Source organism: Mobula birostris, chromosome 4 (assembly GCF_030028105.1).
Source record: "Mobula birostris isolate sMobBir1 chromosome 4, sMobBir1.hap1, whole genome shotgun sequence".
Classification (NCBI taxonomy): Eukaryota; Metazoa; Chordata; class Chondrichthyes; order Myliobatiformes; family Myliobatidae; genus Mobula; species Mobula birostris.
The window spans coordinates 202,163,058-202,190,784 of NC_092373.1; the positions used below are offsets into that span (position 1 = coordinate 202,163,058).

General features: G+C 43.2%; 1 protein-coding gene across 7 annotated transcripts in view; it reads left to right on the forward strand.

Moving 5' to 3' along the window:
• The window catches only part of LOC140196877 (exocyst complex component 6B-like), an 877,039-nt gene that overhangs the window by 143,256 nt on the left and 706,056 nt on the right, over window positions 1-27,727 (forward strand). For all 7 annotated transcript variants that reach the window (XM_072256771.1, XM_072256773.1, XM_072256776.1 and 4 more), the window contains exon 6: window positions 26,042-26,246. In XM_072256771.1, coding sequence (XP_072112872.1) covers window positions 26,042-26,246 — 205 coding nt within the window. The remainder of the gene's footprint in view (window positions 1-26,041; window positions 26,247-27,727) is intronic.

Sequence of the window (27,727 nt, forward strand, 5' to 3'; positions counted from 1 at the left end):
CACAGCTTGGAAAGGCATGTGAACTGCTGGAGATGTCCGTGGCTAGAATGTGAATCCACGCGATCGTGAGCGGAGTGTTTCCAGGCAGAAGGATGCAATGTGTAGGCTTCAATACTTGCTTGCCAACATCTCACGGGAAATTAAGTTGCCGGTCTTTCTCTGGAGAGACTTTGAAGTAGGGTCTTTGGGGAAGGGTGAGCGGGAAGGGCAGTGCAATGCTCTTGCATTCCTTATTTCATGAGTCAATAAAATTTTCTGTTCTATTCTGGACAAAGAGCAAGCTTGCTTTATGCAAGATAATAATTAAGAGCTTCTGTCAGAATGGCATGATGCCAAATTGCACATTAATTGAAAGCAACAAATGATCTGCTGGAGGAACTCAGCAGGCCGAACAGCATCTGTAGGGAGAAAGGAATAGTCAACGTTTCAGGTCGAAACCCCGACCCATCTTGTGTCTCCTCTCTAGTTGCCGAAACAATTTGGTCACTGGTTGCTGTGCTGAATGTTAATATGCTGGAATGCATTATCTCGTCATGAAAAGGAACTACTTGCTGACGCCTAATCCCCTCACATTTTAAAATCTCCTAAACTAAAGAAGTTGCTTCTGACTTGTGTCATACAGGCTGCCTAATCACTCATGCTTTCCTTCAGGCCTTTTTCATACATGACGGTGACCCATAAGGGTCTGAGACTGCTGTGCCTTGGTGTAAATAACATCAGAATCAGCCTGAAGAAATTTAACATGAGAAAATCTGCAGATGCTGGAAATACAAAATGCTGAAGGAACTCAGCAGGTCAGGCAGCATCCAAGTAAATAGTTGATGTTTTGGGCCCAGACTCTTCATTAGCTCCGGATGAAGGGTCTTGGCCCAAAACGTCAACTGTTTACTCTTAATCATGACATCTTAACCATTACATCTAAACTCTTTGAGGCCATTTCATTCAATGGATACACCTGAAGGAAATCTGTTCAAGCGGGAGTTGTGTTACATGAGAGCTGTGACGCTGAGAACAAGTGGCAGTTGCGAAAGGAGAGACTGAAATAGACCCCCAACCACTGACCACAGCCGCCACTTACTCTCCACTTACTCGCCACTTACTCTCGCCCATTCTACACCAGATCCCATATCAGCCTCTATAGCCACCTGAGGACCCATCAATTGCCATGGGAAGTTAGAAACACTGACCCCATGGTGCTGGTGCCATGTTTTCTCTCCAAAGCGAATTCGCTTTCCTTTGCTTCCTCTTGCTCACTAATGCACATCTGTAAAGCAGGTTATTTAGTCAATGGTGCTGTTTGTGGAAACTTTACAAGGGATTGATCGGACTGCACTTGTAGTATGTGAGCAGTTTTGGGACCCTTATGTAAGAAAGTATAAGTTGGTTTTGGAGAAGGTCCGGATGAGGTTCAGGAGATTGATCCCTGGAATGAAAAGGTTAGTGTATGAAGAACGTTTAATGGCTCCGGGCCTGTACTCGCTGGAATTGAGAAGAATAAGTGGAGGACCTCATTGAAACCTGTCGAACTTGAAAGCCGTAAGCAGGCTGAACACGGAGAGGATGTTTCCTACAGTGGGAAAGATGGGGACTTGAGGGCACAACCTCAGATTACAAGGACCACCCTTTAGAACAGAGATGAGGAGGAACTTCTTTAGCCAGAGCACGGCGGATCCGTGGAATTCATTGCTACAGATGGCCATGGAGGCCATGTCATATAACGCAGATACTGATTAGTAAGGACATCAACGGTTACGAGGAGAAGGCAGAAGAGTGGGGTTGAAATGGATGATAGATCAGCCATGATTGATAGGTGGAGCAGTCTCAATGGGCTGAATGGTCTAATTTTGCTCCTGTGTCTGGACTGGAAATTGGCTGCCACGTTTTCTATATACTTAAACCTGAAATAGATGTTTTTATAAATAAATCTGTTCATTCTGTTATTAAAGGTTCTGTTGGATGTACAGAGGTTACCTCAACGTAAATTGGATTCAAGCAGTCATGTTTAATTTATTTTTTAAATTCATTCTTTAAACATGGACATCTCTGGCAAGCCCTTGAAGTTTGATATAATTGGGTGGGTTCTGAACATCTAAGAATGACTGACACTAATGCGGGATTGAAATAACAGATCGGCCATTCATCTCAGTTTTGCTTCCCTAGAGGGCTTTATTGAATATATTTTGTGAGAAAGCCATCAGCCTTTTGATTGGTTTTACTGACAACAGTGTCTTGCGTGAATGTTCTCTCCAATGAATTCAAATCCTTCAAAATCATTTGAACATATAATTTTGGCTGAAACTTTGAAAAGACTGCTGGATTGTCAAAGCTGCCTTCATTCAAGAAGATATAATAGTGAGTCTTGTCTTGTCTTTTCAGATTAATGTTGACGATGTCATAGCTGGGAATTCCGTCTGACCTGGCCAACTTTTGTCCTTCAGTCAGCACATAGGATATTCACAGTGAATGGCTGGGCCTGTGGAGGGATAGAGAGATTCAGGGTACAAGTCCATGGATCCCCGAAGTTGGCAGTGTGTGTCCGTTTGATAGCGTAGTGATTAGCGCAGTCGCTTCACCAGGCAGCAACCACTGATTGGGGTTTGATTTCCGCTGCTGTCGTTAAAGAGTTTGTATGTTCTCCCCGTGACTGTGTGGGCTTCCCCCGGATGCTCTGGTTTCCTCCCACATTCCAAAGACATACTTGTGGGCATGTAATGTTGGCCCTGGCAGAGTGGCAACCCTTGTGGGCTGCTCCCAGAACAATCCTTGGACAGATGTCAGTTGTTGTCACAAAGAACAATGCTATTTCACTCTATGTTTCAATGTTTCGATATGCATGTGACAAATAAAGCTAATTTTCTCACTCATATGGGTTACTTGCCTTTATATCTGCATAGAATATAAAAATACAAGGAGATTATGGTAGAATTTATAAAACCAGCTGGTATGACATTCCCCTCCTCTAGCCTCCCCTCCATACATCTCCTGCTGCTTCAGTATAATAGCCAGCATAATGAATGACCCCACCCATCCTGGGCATTCTCCCTCTCCCTGCCCCTTTGCAAATGCCAGAAAGCATGTACCACCAGGCTCAAGGACACCTTCTGTCCCACTGTTATCAGACTATTGAACAGTCCCCTTATAGGATAAGAACAGACTTGGCCTCACAATCGACCTTGTTATAGCCTAATGTCTCATTGTTTGTCTGTCTTCACTTCCTCTTTAACGGTAACATTATATTCTGCATTCTTTTTGTTTTTTTTTCCTTTTGTTCTAACTCATTGCAGTGATGTGATGAAATGATCTGAATGCATGGCTTAAGTCATTGAGCACTACAGCACAGAAACAGGCCCTTTGACCCATCTAATCCATGCTGACCTGTTCACATCTACCTGCACCTGGAGCATGGCCCTCCATACCGCCCCCCCCCCTGTCCATGTACTTATCCAAACTTATTTGAAAGTTTGCAGTCGAACCCACAGCTACCAATTCTGCTGGCAGCTCATTCCACCCTCATACCACCTTCTGAGTGAAGGAGTTCCCCTTCAGGTTCCTCTTAAACATTTCTCTTTTCACTCTTAACCCATGACCTCTAGTTCTCGTCTCACCCAACCGTACTGGAGAAAGCCTGCCTGCGTTTACCCTATCAAAACCCCTCATAATTTTGTATACCTCTATCAAATTTTCCTTCATTCTTTTACAGTCCAGGGAGTAAAGTCCGAACCTATTAATCTGTCCCAGTAACTCAGGTCCTCAAGTCCTGGCACCATCTTTGTAAATTTTCTCTGCATTCTTTCAATCTTAATGATTTTTTTTCCTGTAGGTAGGTGACCAGAACTGCACACAATACCCCAGATTAGGCCTCACTAATATGCAACTTCAACATAACCTTCCAACTCTTGTACTCAATGAAAACAACAGGAATTCTGCAGATGCTGGAAATTCAAGCAACACACATCAAAGTTGCTGGTGAACGCAGCAGGCCAGGCAGCATCTCTAGGAAGAGGTGCAGTCGACGTTTCAGGCCGAAACCTGACGAAGGATCTCGGCCTGAAACGTCGACTGCACCTCTTCCTAGAGATGCTACTTGTACTCAATGCTTTGATTTATGAAGACCAATGTACCAAAAACTCTACCTGCAATGCCACTTTCACGGAATTATGGGTCTGTATTCCCTGATTCCTCTGTTCTGCTTCGCTCCTCAGTGTCCTACGGTTCATCAGGTAAGCACTACCCATGTTTGTACTGCCAAAGTGCAACCCCTCACACTTGTCCGCATTACATTCCAGCTACCATTTTCCCGCCTATTTTCCCAATGCTTTTAACTGTATCTTGATGCAAGTATAAACAGATTTCCAGTTTACTGTCTGGAGGAGCACTTGTGTCCCTACGGTTTTGAAGACCTAGTGCTGGTAAACGGGACTGGTGTAGCTAAGTACTCGATTCGTACACAGATGGTTACGAATGCTTGGAATTCTTTTTCTGAGAGGACTGCCCCTCCTAATGAGACGGATGTATCTCTGGTCACTAAGGAATTCAGGGGATTTGGGATCAGGGAAAAAAATCGACGAAGCATAAACTCAGCACAGTTTTACTGAATGGCATTTTCTGCTGAGGCAAGAATGAGAGGTCATAGGTTTAGGGTGAAAGGTGAACTATTGAAGGAGATCCTGATGGGAACTTATCAAGAAGAGTCGAGAACACCTTCAAAAGGCAATGCCTCAAAAAGGTGGCATCCGTTAGTAAGGATGCCTCAGGAGATACCCTCTGCTCATTCCTACCAACAAGGATGAGGTACAGGAACCTGAAGACACACACTCAACGTTTCAGGAACAGCTCTGCCATCTGAACGGTGCATGATTATTTTCTTTTATAACTCTTTATACACTACTTATTTAATATAATTTATCTATGTATATTTCTTATTATAATTTATAAGTTTTATTATTATGTATTGCAATGTACTGCTGCCGCAAAACAACAAATTTCATGACATACGCCGGTGATATTAAATCTGATTCTGATTCATTCAGAGGGTGCTGAGAGTGTGGAATGAGCTGCTAGCGGAAGTGGTAGGTGTAGATGAACTCAGGGCACAATTAGAGCTTGGTCAGTTTGACTTTGTGGGCATCACTGACTCATGGCTGAAGGAAGGTCATAGTTGGGAGTTTAACGTCAAAGAATACACTTCGTATCAAAAGGACAGGCAGAAAGGCACAGGCAGTGGTGTGGCTCAATCGGTAAGTAATGGAATTACATCTTTAGAAAGAGGTGATGGTCAGAGAATGTTGAATCTTTGTGGATGGAGTTAAGAAACTGCAAGGGTGAAAAAACCATTATGGGAATCATATATAGGCCTTCAAATAGTAGTCAAGATCTGGGTTTGAAATTGCAACAGGAGCTGAATAGGGCATGTAGTAAGGGTAATGTCACAATTGTAACGGAGGACTTCAATATGCAAGGGAATTTGGAACATCAGGTTGGTCTCGGATTGCAACAGAGGGACTTTGTTAAGTGCCTACAAGATGGCTTTTTAGATCAGCTTGTGCTTGAGCCTACTTGGGGAAAGGCTATCTTAGATTGGGTGTTGTGCAATAACCCCGATCTTACTAGGGAGCTTAATGTAAAGGAATCCTTGGGAGGCAGTACTGTAGTTTGAGAGGGAGAAGCATAAGTCACATGTATCAGTATCTCAATGGAATAAAGGGCATCACAGAGGCATGAGAGAGGAGCTTGCCCAGGTGGATCGGAGGGAGAAGTTGGTGGGGATGATGGCAGAACAGAGGTGGCTGAAATTTCTGGAAATAGTTTATAAGGTGCCAGATAGATATGTCCTATAGAGGATGAAGTTCTCAAATGGCAAGGCTGGACAACTGTGGCTGACAAGGGAAGTTGAGAGTTGATATTGGACCATTGTAAAATGATGCTGGTGAGCTAGTAATGGGGGCAAAGAAATAGCAGATGAACTTAATGGGTACTTCGTCAATGATTTAGATAGCAGAAGTGTTGGCTTTGTGGCAAGGTTTGCGGATGATATCAAGATAGGTGGAAGGGTAGGTAGTGCTAAGGAAGCAATACGATTGCAGCAGGACTTAGACAGATTGGAAGAATGGACAAAAAAGTGGCAGATGGACTACAGTGTTGGGAAATATATGATAATGCATTTTGGTAAAAGGAACAATTGTGCAGACTATTATCTAAATGGGGAGAAAATATAAACATCAGAGGTGCAGAGGGACTTAGGAGCCCTTGTGCAAGGCTCCCAGAAGGTTAATTTACAGCTTGAGTCTGTGGTAAAGAAGGCAAATGCAATGTTGGCATTTATTTCAAGGGGGAATAGAATATAAAAGCAAGGAGATAATGCTTTGTAAGTGTGTCAGGTTGCACTTGGAGTATTGTCAACAGTTTTGGGCCCCTTATCTGAGAAAGAGTGTATTGTCATCGGAGAGAGTCCAGAGGAGGTTCACAAGGATGATTCCAGGAATTAAGGGGTTGATATATGAGGAGCGTTTGGCAGCTTTGGGCCTGTACTCGCTGGAATTTAGAAGTATGCATGGGATCTCATTGAAACCTACGGAATGTTGAAAGGACTAGATAGGGTGGATGTGGAGAGGATGTTTCCTATGGTGGGGGTATCCAGAGCTAGAGGGCACAGCCTTCAAAATTGAGGGGTGACCTTTCAGAACAGAAGTAAGGAGGAATTTTTTTCGTCAAAGATTGGTGAACCTGTGGAATACTCTGTCACAGACTGCAGTGGAGGCCAAGTCCATGGGTATATTTAAGGCCGAAGTTGTTAATTTTCTTTTCTTTTTTCAATTTTTTTTTGATATTATATAAATAGTATGAATACAAATACAAAGTTCATAAGGATACAGGTAAATAATACGAATTACATTACATTTAAATCACGATAATATGATCACAGTATCCCAGATTCCAAATAAATCATGTAGAAAAAAATATTGAATTATGAAATGAAATAAAATAAAATAATTGCATTTTATTAAAAAAATCTACCCCCTCTACCAAAATGAGCTAGTTGGTTTAAAAAAAAAGAAGAAACAAGAAAAATACCTTACCATATGATATTATAATAGTAACAGCTCAGATCCATACTTTAATAGCAGTTCAAAGAATATGAAAATAATTCAGAAAGGGTCCCCATAACATTAGAAAATCAAAAGTCATGTTTAGAATCAGAAATAGAACAACGTATCTTCTCTAGATCAAGACACAACATAACGTCAGATAGCCATTGAACATGAGTGGGCGGGACGGCCTTCTTCCACTTGAGCAAGATCACCCTCCTGGCCATAAGAGACATAAAGGCCAATACCCGCAAATTAGATGGCTTCAGTTTTGTAGCGCTATCCTCAACAATACTAAACATGGCAGTCAAAGGATTGGGCTTGAGCTGACATTGAAAAGTACAGAAAAAGTTTGAAGTACATCTTTCCAAAATTTTTCAAGGCTTGGACATGTCCAAAACATATGAATTAGTGTGGCCACTCCATTAATACATCTACCACAGTAAGGGGAAATATCTGCGTAGAAACGGGAAAGCTTGTCTTTAGACATATGAACTCTATGAACCACTTTGAATTGTAATAAAGAGTGACAAGCACATAATGATGAAGAATTAATCAATTAAAAAATAATCTTCCAGCTCTCTTCAGATATGAAAATCTGTAAATTCTTTTCCCAATTTCCTGATTGGTCGGAGCATCAAGGGATATGGTGAGAGGGCATGTGTTTGTGGTTGGATTGAATCCGGGATTAGCCATGATGTAATGCTGGATCAGATTCAATGGGCTGAATGGCCTAATCTTGCTCCTATGTCTTATGGTCTTGGGTCTTATGTGGGTTCAATTGCAACAGTTAAGGGTTTGGATAAGTGGATGGATGCAAAAATGTTCAGTTTGGACTGAAGGACCTGTTTCTGTGATCTATGTATCTGTGTGGCTATAAACACTTAAGGTGCAGTTATGGGGTATGTGTACCCACTGTCCTACTCTGCCCTTCAATACGACTGTGCTGAGTTTATGTCTCATCGGTTTTCTTGCCTGATCTCCACATTTGCCGAATCCCTTAGTGTGCAGGGGTACATCAATCTCATTTGGATGTACAGCCCTCTCAGAAAGAGAATTCCCAACTTTCATAACCATCTGTGTATGAATTTCTTCTTGTCGTGGTCTAATCTGCCAAACCAATTGATCAATTCCAGTTAACTCCTATAAACAGTTTCCTGTTTGTTCACTTATACCTGTATTTGGTGTGTGGGGCCATGATAAAGTAGAACATAGAACGCAGCACATCACACATCCTTCATCCACGATGTTGTGCGTCCTTTTAACCTACTCTACGATCAGTCTAACCCCCATGTGTCTGTCTAAGAGTTTCTTAAGTTTCCCTAAAGTATCGGTCTCTACCACTACCCCAGGCAGTGCGCTCCATGCACCCACCAATCTTTGTGTACGCAAACTACCTCTGACATCCCTCCTTGCATTTTCCTCCAGTCACCTTAAAATTATGTCTCCTCATGTTAGCCATTGGAAAAAATTCTCCAGCTGTCCACCTGATCTGTGCCTTTTATTGTTGCGTGAATGGTTGTCTGTTGTATCCACCGATGACAGTGGACAGGGTGTATGGGATATCCAGGTAGGGGTCGCACCTCTGGTGAAGGGGTTTGTCGTGTCCATTCCAGGGCAGCTCACTCCCCTTTGGTCCCCATCGGACACTCAGCTCCCGCCTGTGGCTCCAAGTAACTGTTTGCATGTGACAGTCGCCACACCCCGGTACACTGCTTCGACAGGCGGGCTAATCCAGGTGGAGGTAGATGGAGGGCCTCATACCCTAGTGAGATAGGGACATACCTGTCCTAGCATGCCAAGTCAGCTCTGGTAAACTGGGAGGATGAGATTAACAGTGAGATCGAATGGCTAGCAATGCTTTGTGGCGAGTGAAAGGCATTACAAGACACAGAAGAAGTCATTGTCATTCACTGCGAGCAGGGAAGACCCCAGTTTGTGATGACTTCATTGTCTTGTACACCTCTACCATGTCACCTCTCATCCTGTGCTCCAGAGAGAAAATCCCTAGCTCGCTTAACCTATTGTCGTAATACATGCTAGTCTAGGATATGAGGTGTAATAACCTTTCTGCAGTTCAGTGGTTTCTTTGAATCTTCTCATTGTGAATAAGTCTCTGAGACTTTGCCTCACTTTGCATTGTACTTCATTCAAGACATTGAGAGAAGCCTTGAACATTCTTTGATCAGGCCAACTGAGTAATTGCATGAACTTACCACTAAAATGCCACAAAGGTTTGCAGTGTATTAAACTGTTTGAGGAACGCCATAATGAATATCACTGCAACTATTTTTCCCCAAAAGGAAAACATTACATGAGTTACTTATAAAGAAACTGAATTATTGCCAAGGCCACTGTTATGAGTTGGGTCTCCAAGCAGCTTTGACTGTCCAATCCTAAATTTGTTACATTACCGCAGTAACCTATGTTTTTATTTGAAAAGGAAAAGAACAATGATTTATGCTGCTCCTGGAAAGAATTGGTCTTGCCGCTTGGAAATGCTAACGAGAAGCATTTCTGTATTTCCTCGGCCCTAGTAATGGGTTTCATTGTGTTTTGGTCGTGTACATAATAAGCCAGCTCAGTCAAGCTCTGGGTCATGGATAGGTCAGCACCAACTTTACACTCCATAACCCAGTCTCTGAAATAATAAGTTTACAGGGTTGATACACTGGGTAAAACTAGAACTACAGGTCATGGGTTGAGGGTGAAATGTGAAATGTTTAAAGGGAACATGAGGGGGATCTTCTTCACTCAGAGGGTGGTGAGAGTGTGGAACAAGCTGCCAGCAGAAGTGGATTCAGGTTCGATTTCAATATTTAAGAGAAATTTGGATAGGTACATGGAGACAGGAGTACTGGGCTATGGCCCGGGTGCAGGTTGATGGGACTAGGTAGATTGATTGTTCAGCAGGACTAGATGGGCCGAAGGGTCAAAGAGTCTATGACTCTATACTCCCTGTGAACTGAAGAATAGGTGTAGGCCATTTGGCCCCTTAATGCTTGGTCTGCTATTCAGCAAGGTCATGCCTAATCTGAGTGTTAGATTCAGATTTACCATCCACAAGACCATAAGATACAGGGGCAGACTTAGGCCTTTTGGCCTATCGAGTCTGCTCTGCCATTTCATCATGGCTGGTTTATTTCCCTGTCTGATCCAATCCCCTGCTTTTTCCCGTATCCCTTCAGACCCTGACCAATCTAGAATCTACCAACCTTTGCCTAACAATGTCTTGGCCTCCACAGCCACCTGTGGCAATGAATTCCACAGATTCACCATGTTCTGGCTGAAGAAATTCCTCCTCATCTCTGTTCTAAATGGACGTCCTTCTGTTCTGAGGCTGTGCCTTCTGGTCCTAGACTCCTCCTCCATAGGAAACATCCTCTCCACATCCACTCTCATTTACAGTGCAAAACATAAAAAAAACTATAAATTACAATAAAAAATAAAATAAATGAATAGTGCAAAAGGGGGATAGGGAGGTAGTGTTCATGGGTTCATGGATTGAAAAATCCATACAGACCACTGCTGCCTGTAAAGAGTTTGTATATTCTCTTGATGATTGCATGGGTTTCCTCTGAGTGCTCTGGCTCCATCTTCCAAAGACGGGTTAAGGATTTGTGAGTCGATGTCAAGCTATGTTGGTGATAGAAGTGTGGCAACGCTGACGGGCTGCCCCCAGCATAATCCTCAGATTGTGTTGTTCATGGACTCAAAGTGACGCATTTCACTGTATGTTTGATGCATATGTGACAAATAAAGCAAATCTTTAATCTTTAAACTGTTCAGAAATCTGATGGCAGAGGGGAAGAAAGCTGTTCCTAAAATGTTGAGTGTGTGTCTTCAGGCTCCTGTCCCTCCTCCCTGAAAGTAGCAACGAGAAGAAGGCATGTCCTGGGTGGTGAGAGACCTCAATGATGGATGCTGCCTTCTTGAGGCACTGCCTTTTGCAGATGTCCTTGATGGCGGGGAGGGTTGTGCCTGTGATGGAGTTGGCTGAGTCCGTAACCATCTGCATCCTCTTGTGATGGCAGAGGGGAAGAAAGCTGTTCCTAAAATGTTGAGTGTGTGTCTTCAGGCTCCTGTCCCTCCTCCCTGAAAGTAGCAACGAGAAGAAGGCATGTCCTGGGTGGTGAGAGACCTCAATGATGGATGCTGCCTTCTTGAGGCACTGCCTTTTGCAGATGTCCTTGATGGCGGGGAGGGTTGTGCCTGTGATGGAGTTGGCTGAGTCCGTAACCATCTGCATCCTCTTGTGATGCAGTGCACTGGGACCTCCGTTCCGGGCTGTGATGCAACCACGGTGGTGTAGTGGTTAGCACTTCGCTACTACAGCTCGAACGTTCCGGAATTCCAGTGCATTCTATAACGAGCCTCTCTAGGTCTTCCCTGTGGAAGGCATGGGTTTTCCCCAGGTCCCCCTGTTTCCTCCCACAGTCCAAAGACATACCAAGTAGGATAATTGGTCATTGTAAATTGCTCTGTGATTAGGTTAGGGTTAATCAGAGTTGTGGAGTGCTGGAGTAGCATGGCTCGAAGGGCCTGCTCGGTGTCACACCGTTAAATCAATCAACCAATCAATTAATCAATCATACTAGTGCTGCAGCAGAAACTGTCAACGCGTGCACAGCAAATCTAACAAACAGATGAAGGGTCTTGACTTTCTATTTCCCTCCACCAATACTAACCAACCTGCTGAGTTCCTTCAGTTTCACGTGCCTTGTTCCAACGTCTGCAGTCTCTTGTGTCAGCATCGTAATGACAGGTCGTTTGCTTTGGTGATGAGGAATGGCAAGACAGTCTGAATAGTGATGAGGGATCTCTGGCATTCATCTGAGTTGGGTAAAAGAAGTGACTCAGCTGAGGGACAGAACTCCCAACAGCGCGGGCTTCTTTAATAAGGATATTTTTTACCTTTTACGTTTATTTAGAGATAGAGGCCCAACCTTCCCACAGAGCTGCACTGCCCAGCAACCCACCTATTTAACCCCAGCCTAATCACAGGACAATTTGCAATGACCAATTAACCTACCAACTGGTTGGTCTTTGGGAGGAAACCGGAACACCCGGAGGAAACCCACACTGTCACAGGGAGGACGTACAAACTCCTTACAGACTGCACCTGAATTGAATTTCGAACTCCGGAATGTCCCGAACTGTAATAGCATCGTGTGGTGTATATATTGCACAGGTATAATTATTAAGCCACGCCAAATTAAGAAGTGTAAAATTATGACAAATGAATTTTGCTGTGTGCAAGTAAAAGTGATGAGGGACATAGAATGAATGTGCGCAGTCTTTTTCCCATTGTTGGGGAATTAAGAGCAGTACATCATAGGTTTAAGTTGAGAGGGGAGAGATTTAACATGAATCTGGAGCAACCTTTTCACTCAGACAGTATTTGGAATGGGCAGTGGTTGAGCCAGGTACGTTAACAACGTTTAAAAGGTACTCTGGCATGTACGTGGATGGAAAAAGTTTAGAGCAGGGGCAGCAAACCTTTTTGAGAGCATATGCCCAAACAAGAAGCTGGCACATGATAGGTGGAAGAGGTAAAGGGCTGAGGTAGAAGGGGACAGTAGACCATGAGAGAAAGGAAAGGAGGAGGGGCACCAGGGAGAGGAGATGGGCAGGTGAGAAGAAGAGAAGAGATGAGAATGAGAGAAAGAGAGAAAGGGGAGCGGGGATAAATTACCAGAAGTTAGGGAAATTGCTGTTTATGTCACTTAATTGGTATATGAGGTATTGCTCCTCCAGCTTGTGTGGCTTTATCATGGCAGTCTCTTGTCTCGCTATCAACTTATTGAGTATCTCTGGCATTTTCTGTTTTAATTTTTCAGATTTCTAGTATGTGTGGTTTACAGCTGTGTCTGCGCCAATATGATGTCTATTCCACATGAGTTAAATTCTGATTAAACAGCCAACTGCTGTTTTCCACTGAAATTAGGAAGTTGTGGGTTTTTAGGTTTAGCGATACAATACAGTAACAGGCCCCTCTGGCCCAATGAGGCCATGTCATCCAATTACACTCACGTGACCAATTAACCTACTAACCCGCACATCTTTGAAATGTGGGAGGAAACTGGAGCACCCGGAGGAAACCCACGCAGTCACAGGGTGAACGTGGCAGAATTTAACCCGGGTCACTGCGTTTTTAGTGTTTTATTAACCACAGCGCTGTCGTGTCATCCCACTACACTACAGTGCTGTTCTGCTATGCTACCGCCCTGCCCCACGGTAGCGTATGAAGTGATTTTACTTAAGTATTGGAGATGTTAAGGAGATTTGATCAGGTGGATGGGGAGAAATTATTTCCACCAGGTGGGGAGAGTAGGGCCAGGGGGCATGATCTCCTAATTGGATCCAGGCTGTTCAAGTGAAGTCAGGAAATACTTCTGTGAACAGGAGAAGGCAGACATTTGCAGATCTCTTCCACAAATGGCAGTTCATGCTCTGTTAGCTGTTATTTTTGATTGAAATTGAAAATGCTGGAAATGCTAAGCAGCTCATGCAGCATCTGTGGAGGCAGTTAAAGTTTCAGATCAAAGACCTTTTCTCCAGTTCTGATGGATAGTCACCAACATAAACTATTAACTCTGTTATTCATCATCAAAGACCCCCACCATCCAGGCCATGTTATCTTCTCTCTGCTACCATCGGGCAGGAGGTAAAGAAACCTGAGGTCCCATGCTAGCAGGTTCAGGAACAGCTACTGCCCTTCAACCATTCGGTTCTTGAATCAACCAGCACACCCTAATCACTACTTCAGTACTGCAACACTATGACCACTTTGTACTAAAAATAAACTTTTTTGTTGTTCTAATTGTGTTCACCATTGGGTAGTATCTACAGGAGGCACTGCCTCAAGGAGGCTTCATCAAATATCCCCACAATCTGAGCCATGCCATCTTCTTGCAGTTACCATCGGATAGGAGGTACAGAAGTCTGAAGTCCCTCATCATCAGGTTCTTGAACAGCTACCTCAAGACCTCTTTGACCATTTTACACTAAAATAGACTTCTGGTTTTAGTACTAACTGTATTTTATCTTGTGAAGTTCCTGGGTGTCAGCATCTCTGAGGATCTGTCCTGGGCCCAACATATCAATGCAACTACAAAGAAGGCACGACAGTGGCTATATTTCATTAGGAGTTTGAGGAGATTTGGTATGTCACCAAAGAGACTCGCAAATTTCCACAGATGTACCATGGAGAGCATTCTACTGGTTGCATCACCACCTGGTATGGGGGGTGGTACTGCATAGGATTGAAATAAGCTGCAGAGAGTTGTGAACTCTAGACAGCTCCATCATGAGTACTAACTGTGCCTCCCCCCCACCCCCCAAGCATCCAGCACATCTTTAAGGAGCGATGCCAGAAAAAGGTGGCATCCATCATTAAGGATCCCCATCACCCAGGACATTCCCTCTTCTCATTACAACCATCAGGGAAGGGGTACAGAAGCCTGAAGGCACACACTCAAAAATTCGGGAACAACTTCTTCCCCTCTGCCATCTAATTTCTTAATGGACATTGAACCCATGAACATTACCTCTACTTTTTTTTTTGCACTACGTTCTGTAACAGCAAATTTCATGACATACAGTATGTCAGTGATACTATACCTGATTCTGATTCTGAAAAATTGCGTATAGTTGATGTTTAATTTATGTTTTTCTTGTAAATGCTACTTATCTGATGTACTGTGCCTGTGATGCTGCTGCAGGTAGGTTTTTCATTGCATCTGTGCGCACATGGACGTGCAGATGACAATAAACTCGACTTTGACTTGCCAACTATGAGTTTGAAATGTAGAAAATACATATTGCATATGGGTGGCACGATAGGCTAGCTGTCAGTGCAATGCTTTACAGTGATAGCTGTAAGATCAGACTGCAAGGCCAACTCTTGATCTCCCACTCTGTCTCATAGCCTTTGTACATTATTTGTTTAGCTGCACTGCACTGTCTCACAAACTACAACACTACTGGGGCAGCGCGGTAGTGTAACGGTTAACGTGTCCCTTCATAACACCAGTGATCTGGGCTCAAAACCTGCTGCAGTCTGTGAAGAGTTTGTACGTTGCCCCTGTGACCGTGTTATTTTCCTCTGGGTTCTCTGGTTCCGTCTCGCATTCCGAAGGCGTACCGGTTAGGGTTAGTAAATTACGTTGGCACCGGAAGTATGGCGACACTTGTAGGCTGCCCCCAGCACAGCCTCGGACTGTGTTGGTCATTGATGCTAGTGACGTATATTTCGATGTTTCAATGTACCTGTGACAAATAAAGCTAATCTTTCTCCTCTGGATTGAGCTGAGGTGTTCTGCCGAGCAATCATCCAATCTACATACTTCTACAATCTACAGTCTTCCAGTGTCGAGGAAGTCACATGGTGAGCACTGGATGCAGTGAATTGTTGCCTGACCCATAAAGACGGTTTGGACATTTCCCCTGTGACCGTGTCGGACTGTGTTGGTTGTCAACACAAATGATGCCTTTCACTCTTATGTTTTGATGTCCCTGTGCCAAACAAAGCTAATCTTTAAATCTTTATAAATGCATTTAACAGATACCAAGGAAGGAACAGACGGATATATTAACAGAACACAATAAAGAGGCAAAGGTGCATGTTAGGAAAGAGCAGATTGCCAGAATAAACTTGTTGAGGCAAAGTTTGGTGCTTTTTCTGTTGGTTTAACACTTGCTTTAGTACCTGATTTGCCTGTTCATGTGACAGATTTAGCATTTCCCGTTTTAACATTTCCAGGGTACTTGATTTGCCTGCTGATGAGGTAGATTTTATCAAGTCAACATGGTTGCTTAGTATGGTAGTGAACTAGATATTAGATAGTAGGAGCGCAAAACGCGACAGAGGTCCGTCCACCCTGTTTGGAGTGTGCCGTTTTGGCAAGCATATGTCATCCAGTATTTACCCCATTCCCAAGCTGTTGCTGTTTATACCCATTCCGAGGTCACTGCTCCAATGTTAATAAGAGCCTTAATCAATAAAGTACTTAACACTGGAGAGGGGACTGCAGGAGAGGATTTAACTCGGATTAATTTCCAATATTGACCTAAAGGACCAACAGTCAGGACCTTGCAAATGCGCTGAAAGGCTTTCGTTACTTGATAGATATAATTTGAGATAAGGAGCTTTGGATAAAATGGTTGGTGGTCTGCTAACAGATGGAGGGATAATCATGTTCCCTTGTAGTAATTGCATCGCTGACAGTCTCAGATGAGAGAGGGAAGCAGACTGTGATGATATAAAAGCTCGGGCTTTGGAGCTGAATGTGAGGCGTGTGGGGAAAAGGGAGCTTTGTAAAAGCTTGGATTAGCAGTAATGAATATAATCCTTGGGACTGATGCTCAAACTCATCATATCATGAAGAGGAACATGCTTTTAAATATCTCCAACTGATTTGCCAGTCAGAGAATATAATCCAATGCAGACATTTGTTTCATTTTGTTCTTTTTCTTAATCTCTATTTGAGGTACAAACATAGTTATGTAAAGAAAATAGATTTGCCCTGTTTGTTTGAATTTCATCTTGCTTTAAATACAAATTTTATTCCAACTTTTAAGAAAAATACATCTTTTCCAAAATCCTGGAAATGGCCTTTGGTGTATTTTACGTTATTTTTATTTTTGTTTTTTTTTCAAAGCACTACATCTTTCACCTGAAAGGCTGGTGAAAGGTATAATCTTCAAAACAATTTTTTGGCACTCTGTGAAGATCAGGGTGGATTTGGCATTTTTTTTGTGACAAAAATGGACTTTATTCATAATTAAATACAGTGGATTCCAGTTAATTGGGACACATCATGAACAGTTCATTTTGGTCCAATTAAGTGGCTGCCCCAATTAGCTGAAGTTTCATGGAAATGGTTAAAAAGGTATAAAAAAGACAAACCACCATTTGACTGAGTTACAAATTGTTGTGTATGTGGCCTGTTCACACAACTATGTTATTAATAAAAACGCTGGAGAGGGGAACTAAGTTTTACGGTTCTTTACTGGTAGAGTCCGAACTTGACACACACATACAGATCAATACGCGCCTAATAGTGCATGGAACGACATGTTATTACAACATAAAGTAGTCCCTTATTATAATGTAGGCTATATGGTACGCAAAGTATGCATTTAAATGAAATACAGAACAAATGATAACACTACCAATGCTACTACAGTAATGTAAAACTGTGTATTAGTTCCTAATTTTTATCGATGGAGTGTATGCTGCTGTGTTTGGGGTGTCCAGTGAGGGGTAGTACCTCTGGTGAAGGGGCTTGCAATGTCCATTCCAGGGCAGCCCACTCACCTTTGGCCCCCACCGGACACTCAGCTCTCACCTGTTTGCATGTGACAGCAACCATACCCCAGTACATCACTTCGACAGGCGAGTTAAACCAGGTGAGGGTAGCTGGCAGGCCTCAGGTAAGGATGTGTCTATACCAGCATGTGAAGTCAGTTCTGGCACACTGGCTGGATGGGATCAACAGTGAGATCCAAAAGCCAAGAAGGCAGTTCTGCCACACATTGTGGAGAGTGAAAGGCATGATAAGGCACAGAAGAAGTCAAGGTCATCCACTACAACGAAGGAAGACACGAATTTGAGATGAATATTTGTACCACTGGTTGGTCCTGGACTTCTGAGGTTGAGAGAGTGGAAGTGTCCCAGTGCAAAAGCTTTTCCACTTTAAAAACTCCCACACAGGTTTCACTCACATCATCGAATATGACATAGGGTCAGAGAATGTTGAATCTTTGTGGGAGGAATCAAGAAACTGCCAAGGATAAAAAAAAAAATTAAAAGAATCATCTGTAGGCCTCCAAATAGTAACCAAGATGTGGGGTTGAGATTGCAAAGGGAGCTGGATAAAGGCATGTAATAAGGATAATAGAAACATAGAAAACCTACAGCACAATACAGGCCCTTCGGCCCACAATGCTGTGCCGAACATGTTCTTACCTGAGAAATTACCTAGGGTTACCCATGTCCCTCTATTTTTCTGAGCTCCATATACCTGTCCAGGAGTCTCTTAAAGTCCCTATCGTATCCACCTCCACTACCGTCGCCGGCAGCCCATTCCACGCACTCGCCACTCTCTGTGTAAAAAACTTACCCCTGATATCTCCTCTGTACCTACTTCCAAGCACCTTAAAATGGTGCCCTCTTGTGTTAGCCATTTCAGCCTTGGGAAAAAGCCTCTGACTATCCACATGATCAATACCTCTCATCATCTTATACACCTCCATCAGGTCACCTCTCATCCTCTTTCGCTCCAAGGAGAAAAAGGCCAAGTTCACTCAACCTATTCTCATAAGGCATGCTCCCCAATCCAGGCAACATCCTTGTAAATATCACAATTGTAACGAGGGGACTTCAGTATATAAGGGGATTGGGAAAATCAAGTTGGTGTCAGATTGCAAGAGAGGGAATTTGTTGAATGCCTACGAGATGGCTTTTTAGAGTTTCTTGTGCTTGAGCCTACTCGGGGAAAGGCTGTCTTAGATTGGGTGTTGTATAATAGTGCAGATCTTATTAGGGAGCTTAATGTAAAATCATAATATGACTGAATTCATACTGCAATTTGAGAGGAAGAAGCATAAGTCAGATGTATCAGTATCACATGGAATACATGAAATTACAGAGTCATGAGAGAGGAGCTTGCCCAGGTGGGTAGTAGGAGGATACTGGTAAGGATGACGGCAGAGCAGAGATGGCTGAAATTTCTGGGAATAGTTCACAAGGTGCAGGATAGATATGACCCACGGAAGAAAAAGATCTGAAATGGCAGAGGTAGGCAACCGTGGCTGACAGAGGAAGTTAAAGACTGCTTAAAAGCCAAGGAAAGGGCATACGAGGTAGCAAAAGTGAGTGGGAAATTGGATGATTGGGAAGCTTTTAAAATCCAACAGAAGGCAACTAAAAAAGCTATAAGAAGGAGAAAGATGAAACCTGAGACACTAGCAGTGTACCAGAGGTCCGTGAATGTCAGGGAGTAGGAGTGAGTGCCATTGCTATTACAAAGGAAAAAGAGCCAGGCAGACTGAAAGGTCTTAAGGTGGATGAATCACCAGGACCAGACTGGCTACATCCCAGAGTCCTGCGAGAGGTTGCTGAAGAGATAACAGATGCATTGGCCATGATGTTTCAAGAATCACTTGAATCTGGAATGGTCCCGGAGGACTGGAAAATTGCAATGTCTCTGCAATCTTTAAGAAGGGAGGAGGGCAAAAGAAAGGAAATGATAGCCAGGTAGCCTAACCTCAGTGTTTGGGAAAGTGTTGGAGTCTATTATTAAGGACGTGGTTTCGGGGTACTGGAGACTAATGATAAAATTAGCCAAAGCTGGCATGGTTTTTGTAAATGGAAATCTTGCTTGACAAATCTGTTAGAGTTCTTTGAGGAAGTGGCCAGCAGGATGGACAAAGAAGAGGCAGTGGATGTCATTTACTTAGATTTTCAAAAGGCATTGATAAGGTCGGTATTGGGACCACTAATTTTCACATTGTTTGTGAATGATTTAGACAGTGGAATTGTTGGCTTTGTGGCAAAGTTTGCAGATGATAGGTGGAGGGGTAGGTAGTCTCTCTCTCTCTCTCTCTGGCTATCCATCTCATAGGATGATGATGGTTCCTTTCAGTCAGTTAGTGGGGTGGTACCCCACTCCTTAGAAAGGAACAGCGTGTGTGTGAATAGATTTTAGGTGAGTAGGGATTGCACAGGTTCAGACCCACCCTCTCGACATCCCCTCCCGGATCCAGTGGTATGGTGGGGTCCAAGACGGCTGGGGGAAGTTCTGTTGCAGTGAATGGCCAGACCAAGCTTCGATGCAAGGGATGCCCTTTCTGTGCTTCACGGCACGTGTCTGCTAGATGGCCATTGACCCTACGAGAGGGTTCATCCGCCCTTTGACAGGTCTTGTTTTTCGTCTAGCCACTCTCCTCACCAGGCAAGCCTGGTGGGGGAGCCAGTTTAGTTACCGACCACCCGACCATGTGACAGGTAGTACTGGGTTACATGGTACCAGTAGCACTCAGATGAGTGACCTGACCTGAGGTGGAGGGGTAGGTAGTGCTGAGGAAGCAATGTGATTGCAGCAGGACTTAGACAAACTGGAAGAACGGGCAAAAAAGTGGCAGATGGAATACAGTGTTGTGAAATGTATGATAATGCATTTTGGTAAAAGGAACAATAGTGCAGACTATTATCTAAATGGGGAGAAAATTCAAACATCAGGGGTGAAGGGGGACCTAGCAGTCCTTGTGCAAGTCTCCCAGAAGGTTAATTCATAGGTTGAGCCTGTGGAAAGAAGGCAAATGTAATGTTGGCATTTATTAAGGGGACTAGAATATAAAAGCAAGCAGATAATGCTGAGGCTTTATAAGACACTAGTCAGGCTGGAACTGGAGTATTGTCAACAGTTTTGGGCCCCATATCTCAGAAAGGATGTGTTGTCATTGGAGAGAGTCCAGAGGAGGTTCATGAGGATGGTTTTGGGAATGAAAGGGTTAACATATGAGGAGTGTGGGCCTGTACTCACTGGAATTTAGAAGAATGTCTGAGGACCTCATTGAAACCTACCGAATATTGAAAGGACTAGATAGGGTGGATGTGGAGAGGATGTTTCCTATGGTGGGAGTACCCAGAACCAGAGGAAACAGCCTCAAAATTGAGGGGCGACCTTTTAGAACAGAGGGAAGGAGGAATCATTTTCGCCAGAGAGTATTAGTGAATATGTGGAATTCTCTGCCGCAGACTGTGGTGGAGGCCAAGTCCATGGGTATATTTAAAGTGGAAGGTGATAGTTTCCTGATTGACCAGGGCATCAAAGGATATGATGAGAAGGCAGGTTTGTGGGGTTTAGTGGGATCCAGGATCAGACATGGTGGAATAGTGGAGCAGACTTATAGTCTTACGACAGACAACCAATACACTGCTGTATTCTTTTGATTGTATAGGAACAAAATTAGTGCAGACACCCAGTGCAGATAATGGGCTGCCTTCATACAATGCTTGCGATGATTGCATCCTCCAAATCTTCATTTCATTGTAGCTGTCACGATGATTGTCAATACATTCATATTCTTTGTAGTGCCTAACTTCATTTTCATTCATGACTTTTCTGGCATCTGCAAGCCTGAATGTGTGGAGATGCCTGAATGCTTTGCAGTGAGCAAAGCAGTTCTGAATTGTCTTACTGCTTATTTCTCGCCAATTCTCAGTGACAAAAATCACTTCTTTTTGAACACAAACATATACAACTGATGCTATTCAAAAACTGTTCGCTCTAAGTGCAGTGAGCTGTTTAACAGCCACACAAGCGCATGTGACTGAATCAAGTTAGAAACTGTTTGGCAACAATCTCCTGTCCCAATTAAGCGGCACAGTGTTCCCAAATAAATGAAGAGAATCCTAGCTAATTTCTCAGTTTTTGTTCTTTAAGAGTTGTCCTAAATAAGGCTACGTCCACACTAGACTGGATAAATACATAACCGAAGCCTTTTCTCTTCGTTTTGACCCTCTGTCCACACAAAAACGGTGTTTTCCTCTCCCAAGAATGGAGCTTTTCTAAAACGCTGTCCAGAGTGTGTAACTCTGAAAACGCTGGTTGGGTGGTGTGTGTACGAGGTAACTGGATCTTTTTAAAAACGCTGTCATGATGTCCTGGAACAGATGGTGGTGGCAGCATGGCATTTCATTGTTTTCTTGAATGCATATAGCGTTCTTTATAGCAGTCGAGGACGTCGGACATTGTTGTATTTGGTTTGGCATGATTCCCACTCCCACGTTCTCCACTGCTTTGCTGACTTTGTGGTCATTTGTAACCCGCAGAAGCAGCTCGACTTCAACATCTGTCCAAAGAAAGAAGTCCGGTCTGCTTTTTCCAGCGGAGGTTTTCTTTGTATTCCTCGAAGACATTGTTGAAAACTTTCTTTCGCTGTTTTTGTAGGTACTCTAGTTTTTGACCAATGGAAATAGCACAATTCCGCCGCGGAAATGGAAATAGTATACCGTTTCCTCTTCGTTTGTTTTCTGTGGATGTGTCCTGCGCATGCCCAGTAGGAGGGGATTCGCCCAAATACCCGTTTTAATGTGGACGGAGGTATTTTCAAAAATGCCTGGTGTGGACGCCTACCGTTTTTATGCAAAACTGGCATTTTCAAAATTATCCGGTCTAGTGTGGATGTAGCCTAAGTCTCTGCCCCGATTAACCGATGGCCCAATTGACCAGAATTCCCTGTGATTCTGGAAGGAAGGAAAAATGCAAAAACATTTGTATTCATGGTTGTTGCCTTCAGTCGTGTAAAGGCAATAAAAACGCACAAACCTTGCACCATTGCCACTCACGTGGCCCCCAGAGATGATAAGGCCCTTTCATTATTTGAGGGGTTCCTCATCCCAACTGTCCCATTCCTGACTGAGGGTCTCAGCCAATAAGATATAGGAGCAGAATTAGGCCATTCAGCCCATCGAGCCTGCTCCACCATTCAATCATGGCTGATTTATTATCCCTCTGAACCCCATTCTTCTATCTTCTCTCCGTGACCTTTGACACTCTGACTAATCAAGAGCCAATCAACCTCCGCTTTAAATGTACCCAATGACTTGCCCTTCACAGTCGCCTGTGACAATGAATTCCACAGATTCACCACTCTCTAAAAAGAAATTCCTCCTCATCTCCGTTCTCAAGGGATATCCTTGTATTCTGAGGCTGTGCCCACTATAGGAAACATCCTCTCCACAACCACTCTATCTAGGCCCAAAATATTGACTGTTTATTTCCCTCCATCAATGCTACCTGAGCTGCTAAGTTCCTACCACACTTTATGTGAAATGAATGCATCATTCGCCTTGTTGGGACAGCTCGGTAGCTTAATGGTTAGTGTAAAGCCATTACAGTGCTAGCGATTAGCAATCTGGGTTCAATTCCTGCTGCTGTCTGTAAGGTGTTTGTGCTTTTCCCCCATGACCACATGGCTTTCCTTCAGGTGCTCCGGTTTCCCTCCACAATCCAAAGATGTATGGTTAAGGTTAGTGAGATGTGGGCATGCTACGTTGACTCTGAAAGCATGGCTACTGCAGCATTATCCTCGCTAGATTTAATTTCATAGTTCACAAGTTCAAATTATATCTTATTATCAAAGTACGTTTATGTCACCACATACAACCCTGAGAGTCACTTTCCTGTGGACGTTCTCAGCAAATCTATAGAACAGTAACTATAACAGGATCAATGAAATATCAACCAGAGTGCAGAAGACAACAAACTATGCAAATGCAGATATAAGTAAATAGCAATAAATAATGAGACTATGAGATAACGAGATAAGGAGTACTTAAAGTGAGATAATTGGTTGTAGGAATGTTTGATTTAATGCAAACGACACATTTCAATGTTTTGATAAAATGTGGCAAATAAAGCTAATCTTTATCTTTCTTTTGAAGAGAAGTTGCATTGTGCCAGTCTTTGTTTAATTTTTTTGAATATTTTATGTCACATTCTTCTGCCTTAGCTGATCATCTTGATTTCCCAAAAACAAATCTCCCTCTCAGGTGGACTCATGTGGAGCAATTTGAAATCAAAAAGGAGACTATCTTTGATAAAAGATCATTGACGTCAAAGTCGAATTTATTATCATCTGCACAAGTCCATGTGTGCACAGGTGCAATGAAAATCTTACTTGCAGCAGCATCCCAGGCACGTGGCATCAGATAAGCAGCATCCAGAAGAAAAACATAAATTTAAAATAAATTATACGAGTTTTTACAGGAAAGGAAACATGAGCCAAAGGATAGCAAGGGTCAAAATTGGTTAGTTTGAAGATCAGTGTGGTCCTCTATCCATGGAGTTGAAAGAGATTGGGGAAAATTAAGATACGAAGTTCAAAGTTACTTCATTGTTTGGCTTCCAGCACCAACATAGCACTCCCACAGCATAAAACATAGAACATAGAATAGTACAGCACAGTACAGGCCCTTCGGCCCACAATGTTGTGCCGACCCTTAAATCCTGCCTCCCATATAATCCCTCACCTTAAATTCCTCCATATACCTGTCTAGTAGTCTCTTAAATTTACTAAACATACTAACCCTAACTCATATGACTTTGGAAAATGGGAGGAAACTGGAATACCCAGAGGAAACCAATGTGGTGATGGGGGAGCACGTACAAACTCCTTACAGACAGCGATAGGAATCGAGCCTCGATCACGGATCACTGGCACTGTAAAACTTTCCACTAACCACTGCAGCCGTGCTGCTGAGAACTCAGTTCTGTTTCTGTTCACAGATGCTGCCTGACTTTTTACTTTTCAATTACAGGCCATTACTGGGTTATGAACACCCTGCTCAAGTTCAAGTTTATTGTCATCTGACTGTACATATGTACAAGGAAATGAAACAATGTTCCTCTGGACCGCCGTGCACCCACAATACATATATCACACACAGCACATAAAACAAAATATTACCACAGATAAATTAGTAAATTATAATTCAAAATGCATGTAGTGTGCAGCACAGGTAAATAGTAAACAACTCACTGTCCTAGTGATGAGACCTCGGTGGTGGCAGGGTAATCATTGGTCTCATAGCCCGAGGGAAGAAGCTGTTACCCAGTCTGACAATCCTAGTCCTGACGGTAGTGGGTCAAAGAGGTAGTGGGCTGGGCGGTAGGGATTCTCAACAATGGTTCAGTCCCTTCGTATACAACGCTCCTGGTAAATGTCAGGAACAGGGGGGAGGAAGACTCCCGATGATCCTCTTGGCAGACCCATCTGTGTATGAATGAGCTGCCATAACGTTAATTGGTCAACATGTTGGGGCTGGGGGCGAGGGACAGGCAGGTTTAGTTCACTGCTCCACAAAGTTAACTCATCTCTGTGCTGTGACCTGCAACTAATAGACTTGTGAATAGGTTGCAGTGATGCCTGGCTTTGTGAACTTCAGTTCTGAATGTTATTTGCTTACTTTTATAATCCACAAGAGTAGTTTCTTTGCTCCCTGCACGTAGAGTGTTTGTCAGTCTTCTTTTGTTTTCATGGGTTGTATAGGGTTTCTTTGTTCTGTAGCTGCCTGCAGGAAGACAGATCTCAAGGTTGCCTGGGTTTCCACCAGGTGCTCTGGTTTCCTCCCACATTCCAAAGACGGACTAGGATTAGTAAGTTGTGAGCATGTGATGTTGTCACCGGAAGCGTGGTGACACTTGCGGGCTGCCCCCAGCACATTGTCAGACTGTGTTGGTCACTGACGCAGACAACTCATTTTACTGTATGTTTCAATATTTTGATATACCTGTGACAAATAAAGATAATCTTTCTGCTATGGATTGAGCTCAGATGCCCTGCAGAGCCATTACCCAATCTACATACTGTGTCTCCAGTGTAGAGGAAGTCATAATGTGAACACTAGGTGCAGAGATTTAGCTTAGAGTGAATCTCTTCCCTACATGTAAAGACTGTTTGGTTGGTGGGAAGGGATGAGGCAAAAGGGCAGGTTTTGCACAAGGAACTTGCTGTATGATGGACAGTAGTAGACAGAGATGGAAGCATGGAGCTGGGAGTTGCTGAGAGAAATGGCAAAAGCAGTGGAGAGGGGAGAATGTAGTTAAATCATGTCTTGATTTCCATTTACTAATGTAATTTGGCTCTTTTTTCTCCGTCTTCCTCTCCCCTTCCACCTCATTCTCACTTCCACTTCTTTCTTTGCTTTGGCCTCTTCCTTTGCCTCATCTCTGCCCCTCTTTTGCACCCTCTTCTTTCCTTTGACCTCTTCCTTTGCCTCATCTTTGCCCCTTATTCTCACTTTCCTCTTTCCCTTTGGCTTCTTTTTTGCCTCCCCTTTTATTCATTCTTCTCACTCGCTTCCTCCTTCACTCCAATACTTCTGTCTGTCCCTCGTTCGTCCCTTCAACCTTCCTGCTGCACTCCGCCCCTTCTCCTATCAGGCACTACCCTGCACTGAAGATTATGGAGTACATGGAACACACGTTTTTGCCTCGGGTGAATCCCTACCGCTTCTGCACGATCATGATGGAGAACATCCCCAGGTTGCGGGAGGAGATTAAGGAAGTCTCCATGTCCGACCTGAAGGACTTTCTGGAGAGCATCCGCAAGCACTCGGACAAAATCGGAGAGGCAGCAATGAAGCAGGTGAGTCTACCTGGACACCAGAACACATCATCAATAGACCAATGGGTGTGGTCAGTTCCTTGGCAAGAAAACAGTGTGGCATATCCAGAATCTTTTTGGCACTTGAAGAAATTAACTAATGGCAGGTTACATGTGACCTACTGTTAAAAGTTCAAAGTTCAGAGTATATTTATGATCAAAATACATATAAGCTACCCTGAGATTCATTTTCTTGTGGGCATTTACAATAGAACAAAGAAGTACAAAAGAGGCATTGAAAAATTACCCACAAAGACTAATGAACAACAAGTGTGCAAAAGAAGAGAAACTGTGCAAATAAAAAAATAGAAAATAAGTAAGTTAATACTGAGGACATGTATTGTAGTGTCCTTGAAAGTGAGTCCATAGGTTGTGGATATTGACAGGATACAAAGCTCAAAGTTCAAAGTAAATTTACTATCAAAGTACATATATGTCACCATATGCAAACCTGAGATTCATTTTCTTGTGGGCATTTACTGTAAATTGAAGGAAACACAATAGAATTTATAGAACAACAGAGAAGAGCTAACAAATTCAAAAAAACTGAAAAAAAGATAATAATAATAAATAAATAAGCTATAAATATTGAGAACACCAGTTGTAGGGTCCTAAAAGTGACTCCATAGGTTGTGGAATCAGTTCAGAGTCAGTGGAAGTGAGGTTATCCCCTCTGCTTCAAGAGCCTGATGGTTGAGGGGTAATAACTGTTCCTGAACCTGATGACGTGGGATTTGAGGCTCCTGTACCTCCTTCCTGATTGCAGCAATGAGAAGAGAGCATGGTGGGGGCCTTTGTTGATGGATGCTGCATTCCTGGAATAGTGCTCCTTGTAAATGTGCTCAATGGTGCTCAGTGGTGGGGTGTGGTGGACTGGGCTGTGTCTACTACTTTTTGTATTTTTTCCCATTCAAGGGCATTGGAGTTTCCATATCAAGCTGTGATGTAACCAGTCAGTATGCTGTCCACTGTTAGGAGTTTGTCAATGTTTTAGATGAGATGTAAATCTTACTAAACTTCTAAGAAAGTAGAGGCTGCCATGCCTTCATTGTAATGATCCTGGAGATTATTAGATTATTAGATTATGAGGACACTCAGTCCTCGTTTATTGTCATTTAGAAATGCATGCATTAAAAAATGATACAATATTCCTTCAGAATGATATCACAAGAAACACAGGACAAACCAAGACTAAAACTGACAAAACCACATAATTATAACATATAGTTACAACAGTGCAGAGCAATACCGTAATTTGATAAAGAGCAGACCATGGGCACGGTAAAAAAAAGTCTCAAAGTCCCGATAGCCTCATCATCTCACGCAGATGGTAGAAGGGAGAAACTCTCCCTGCCATGAACCTCCAAGCACTGCAAACTTGCTGATGCAGCGCCATTGGAAGCAACTGACCGCAGCGGACTCTGAGTCCGTCCGAAAACTTTGAGCCTCCGACCAACTCTTCA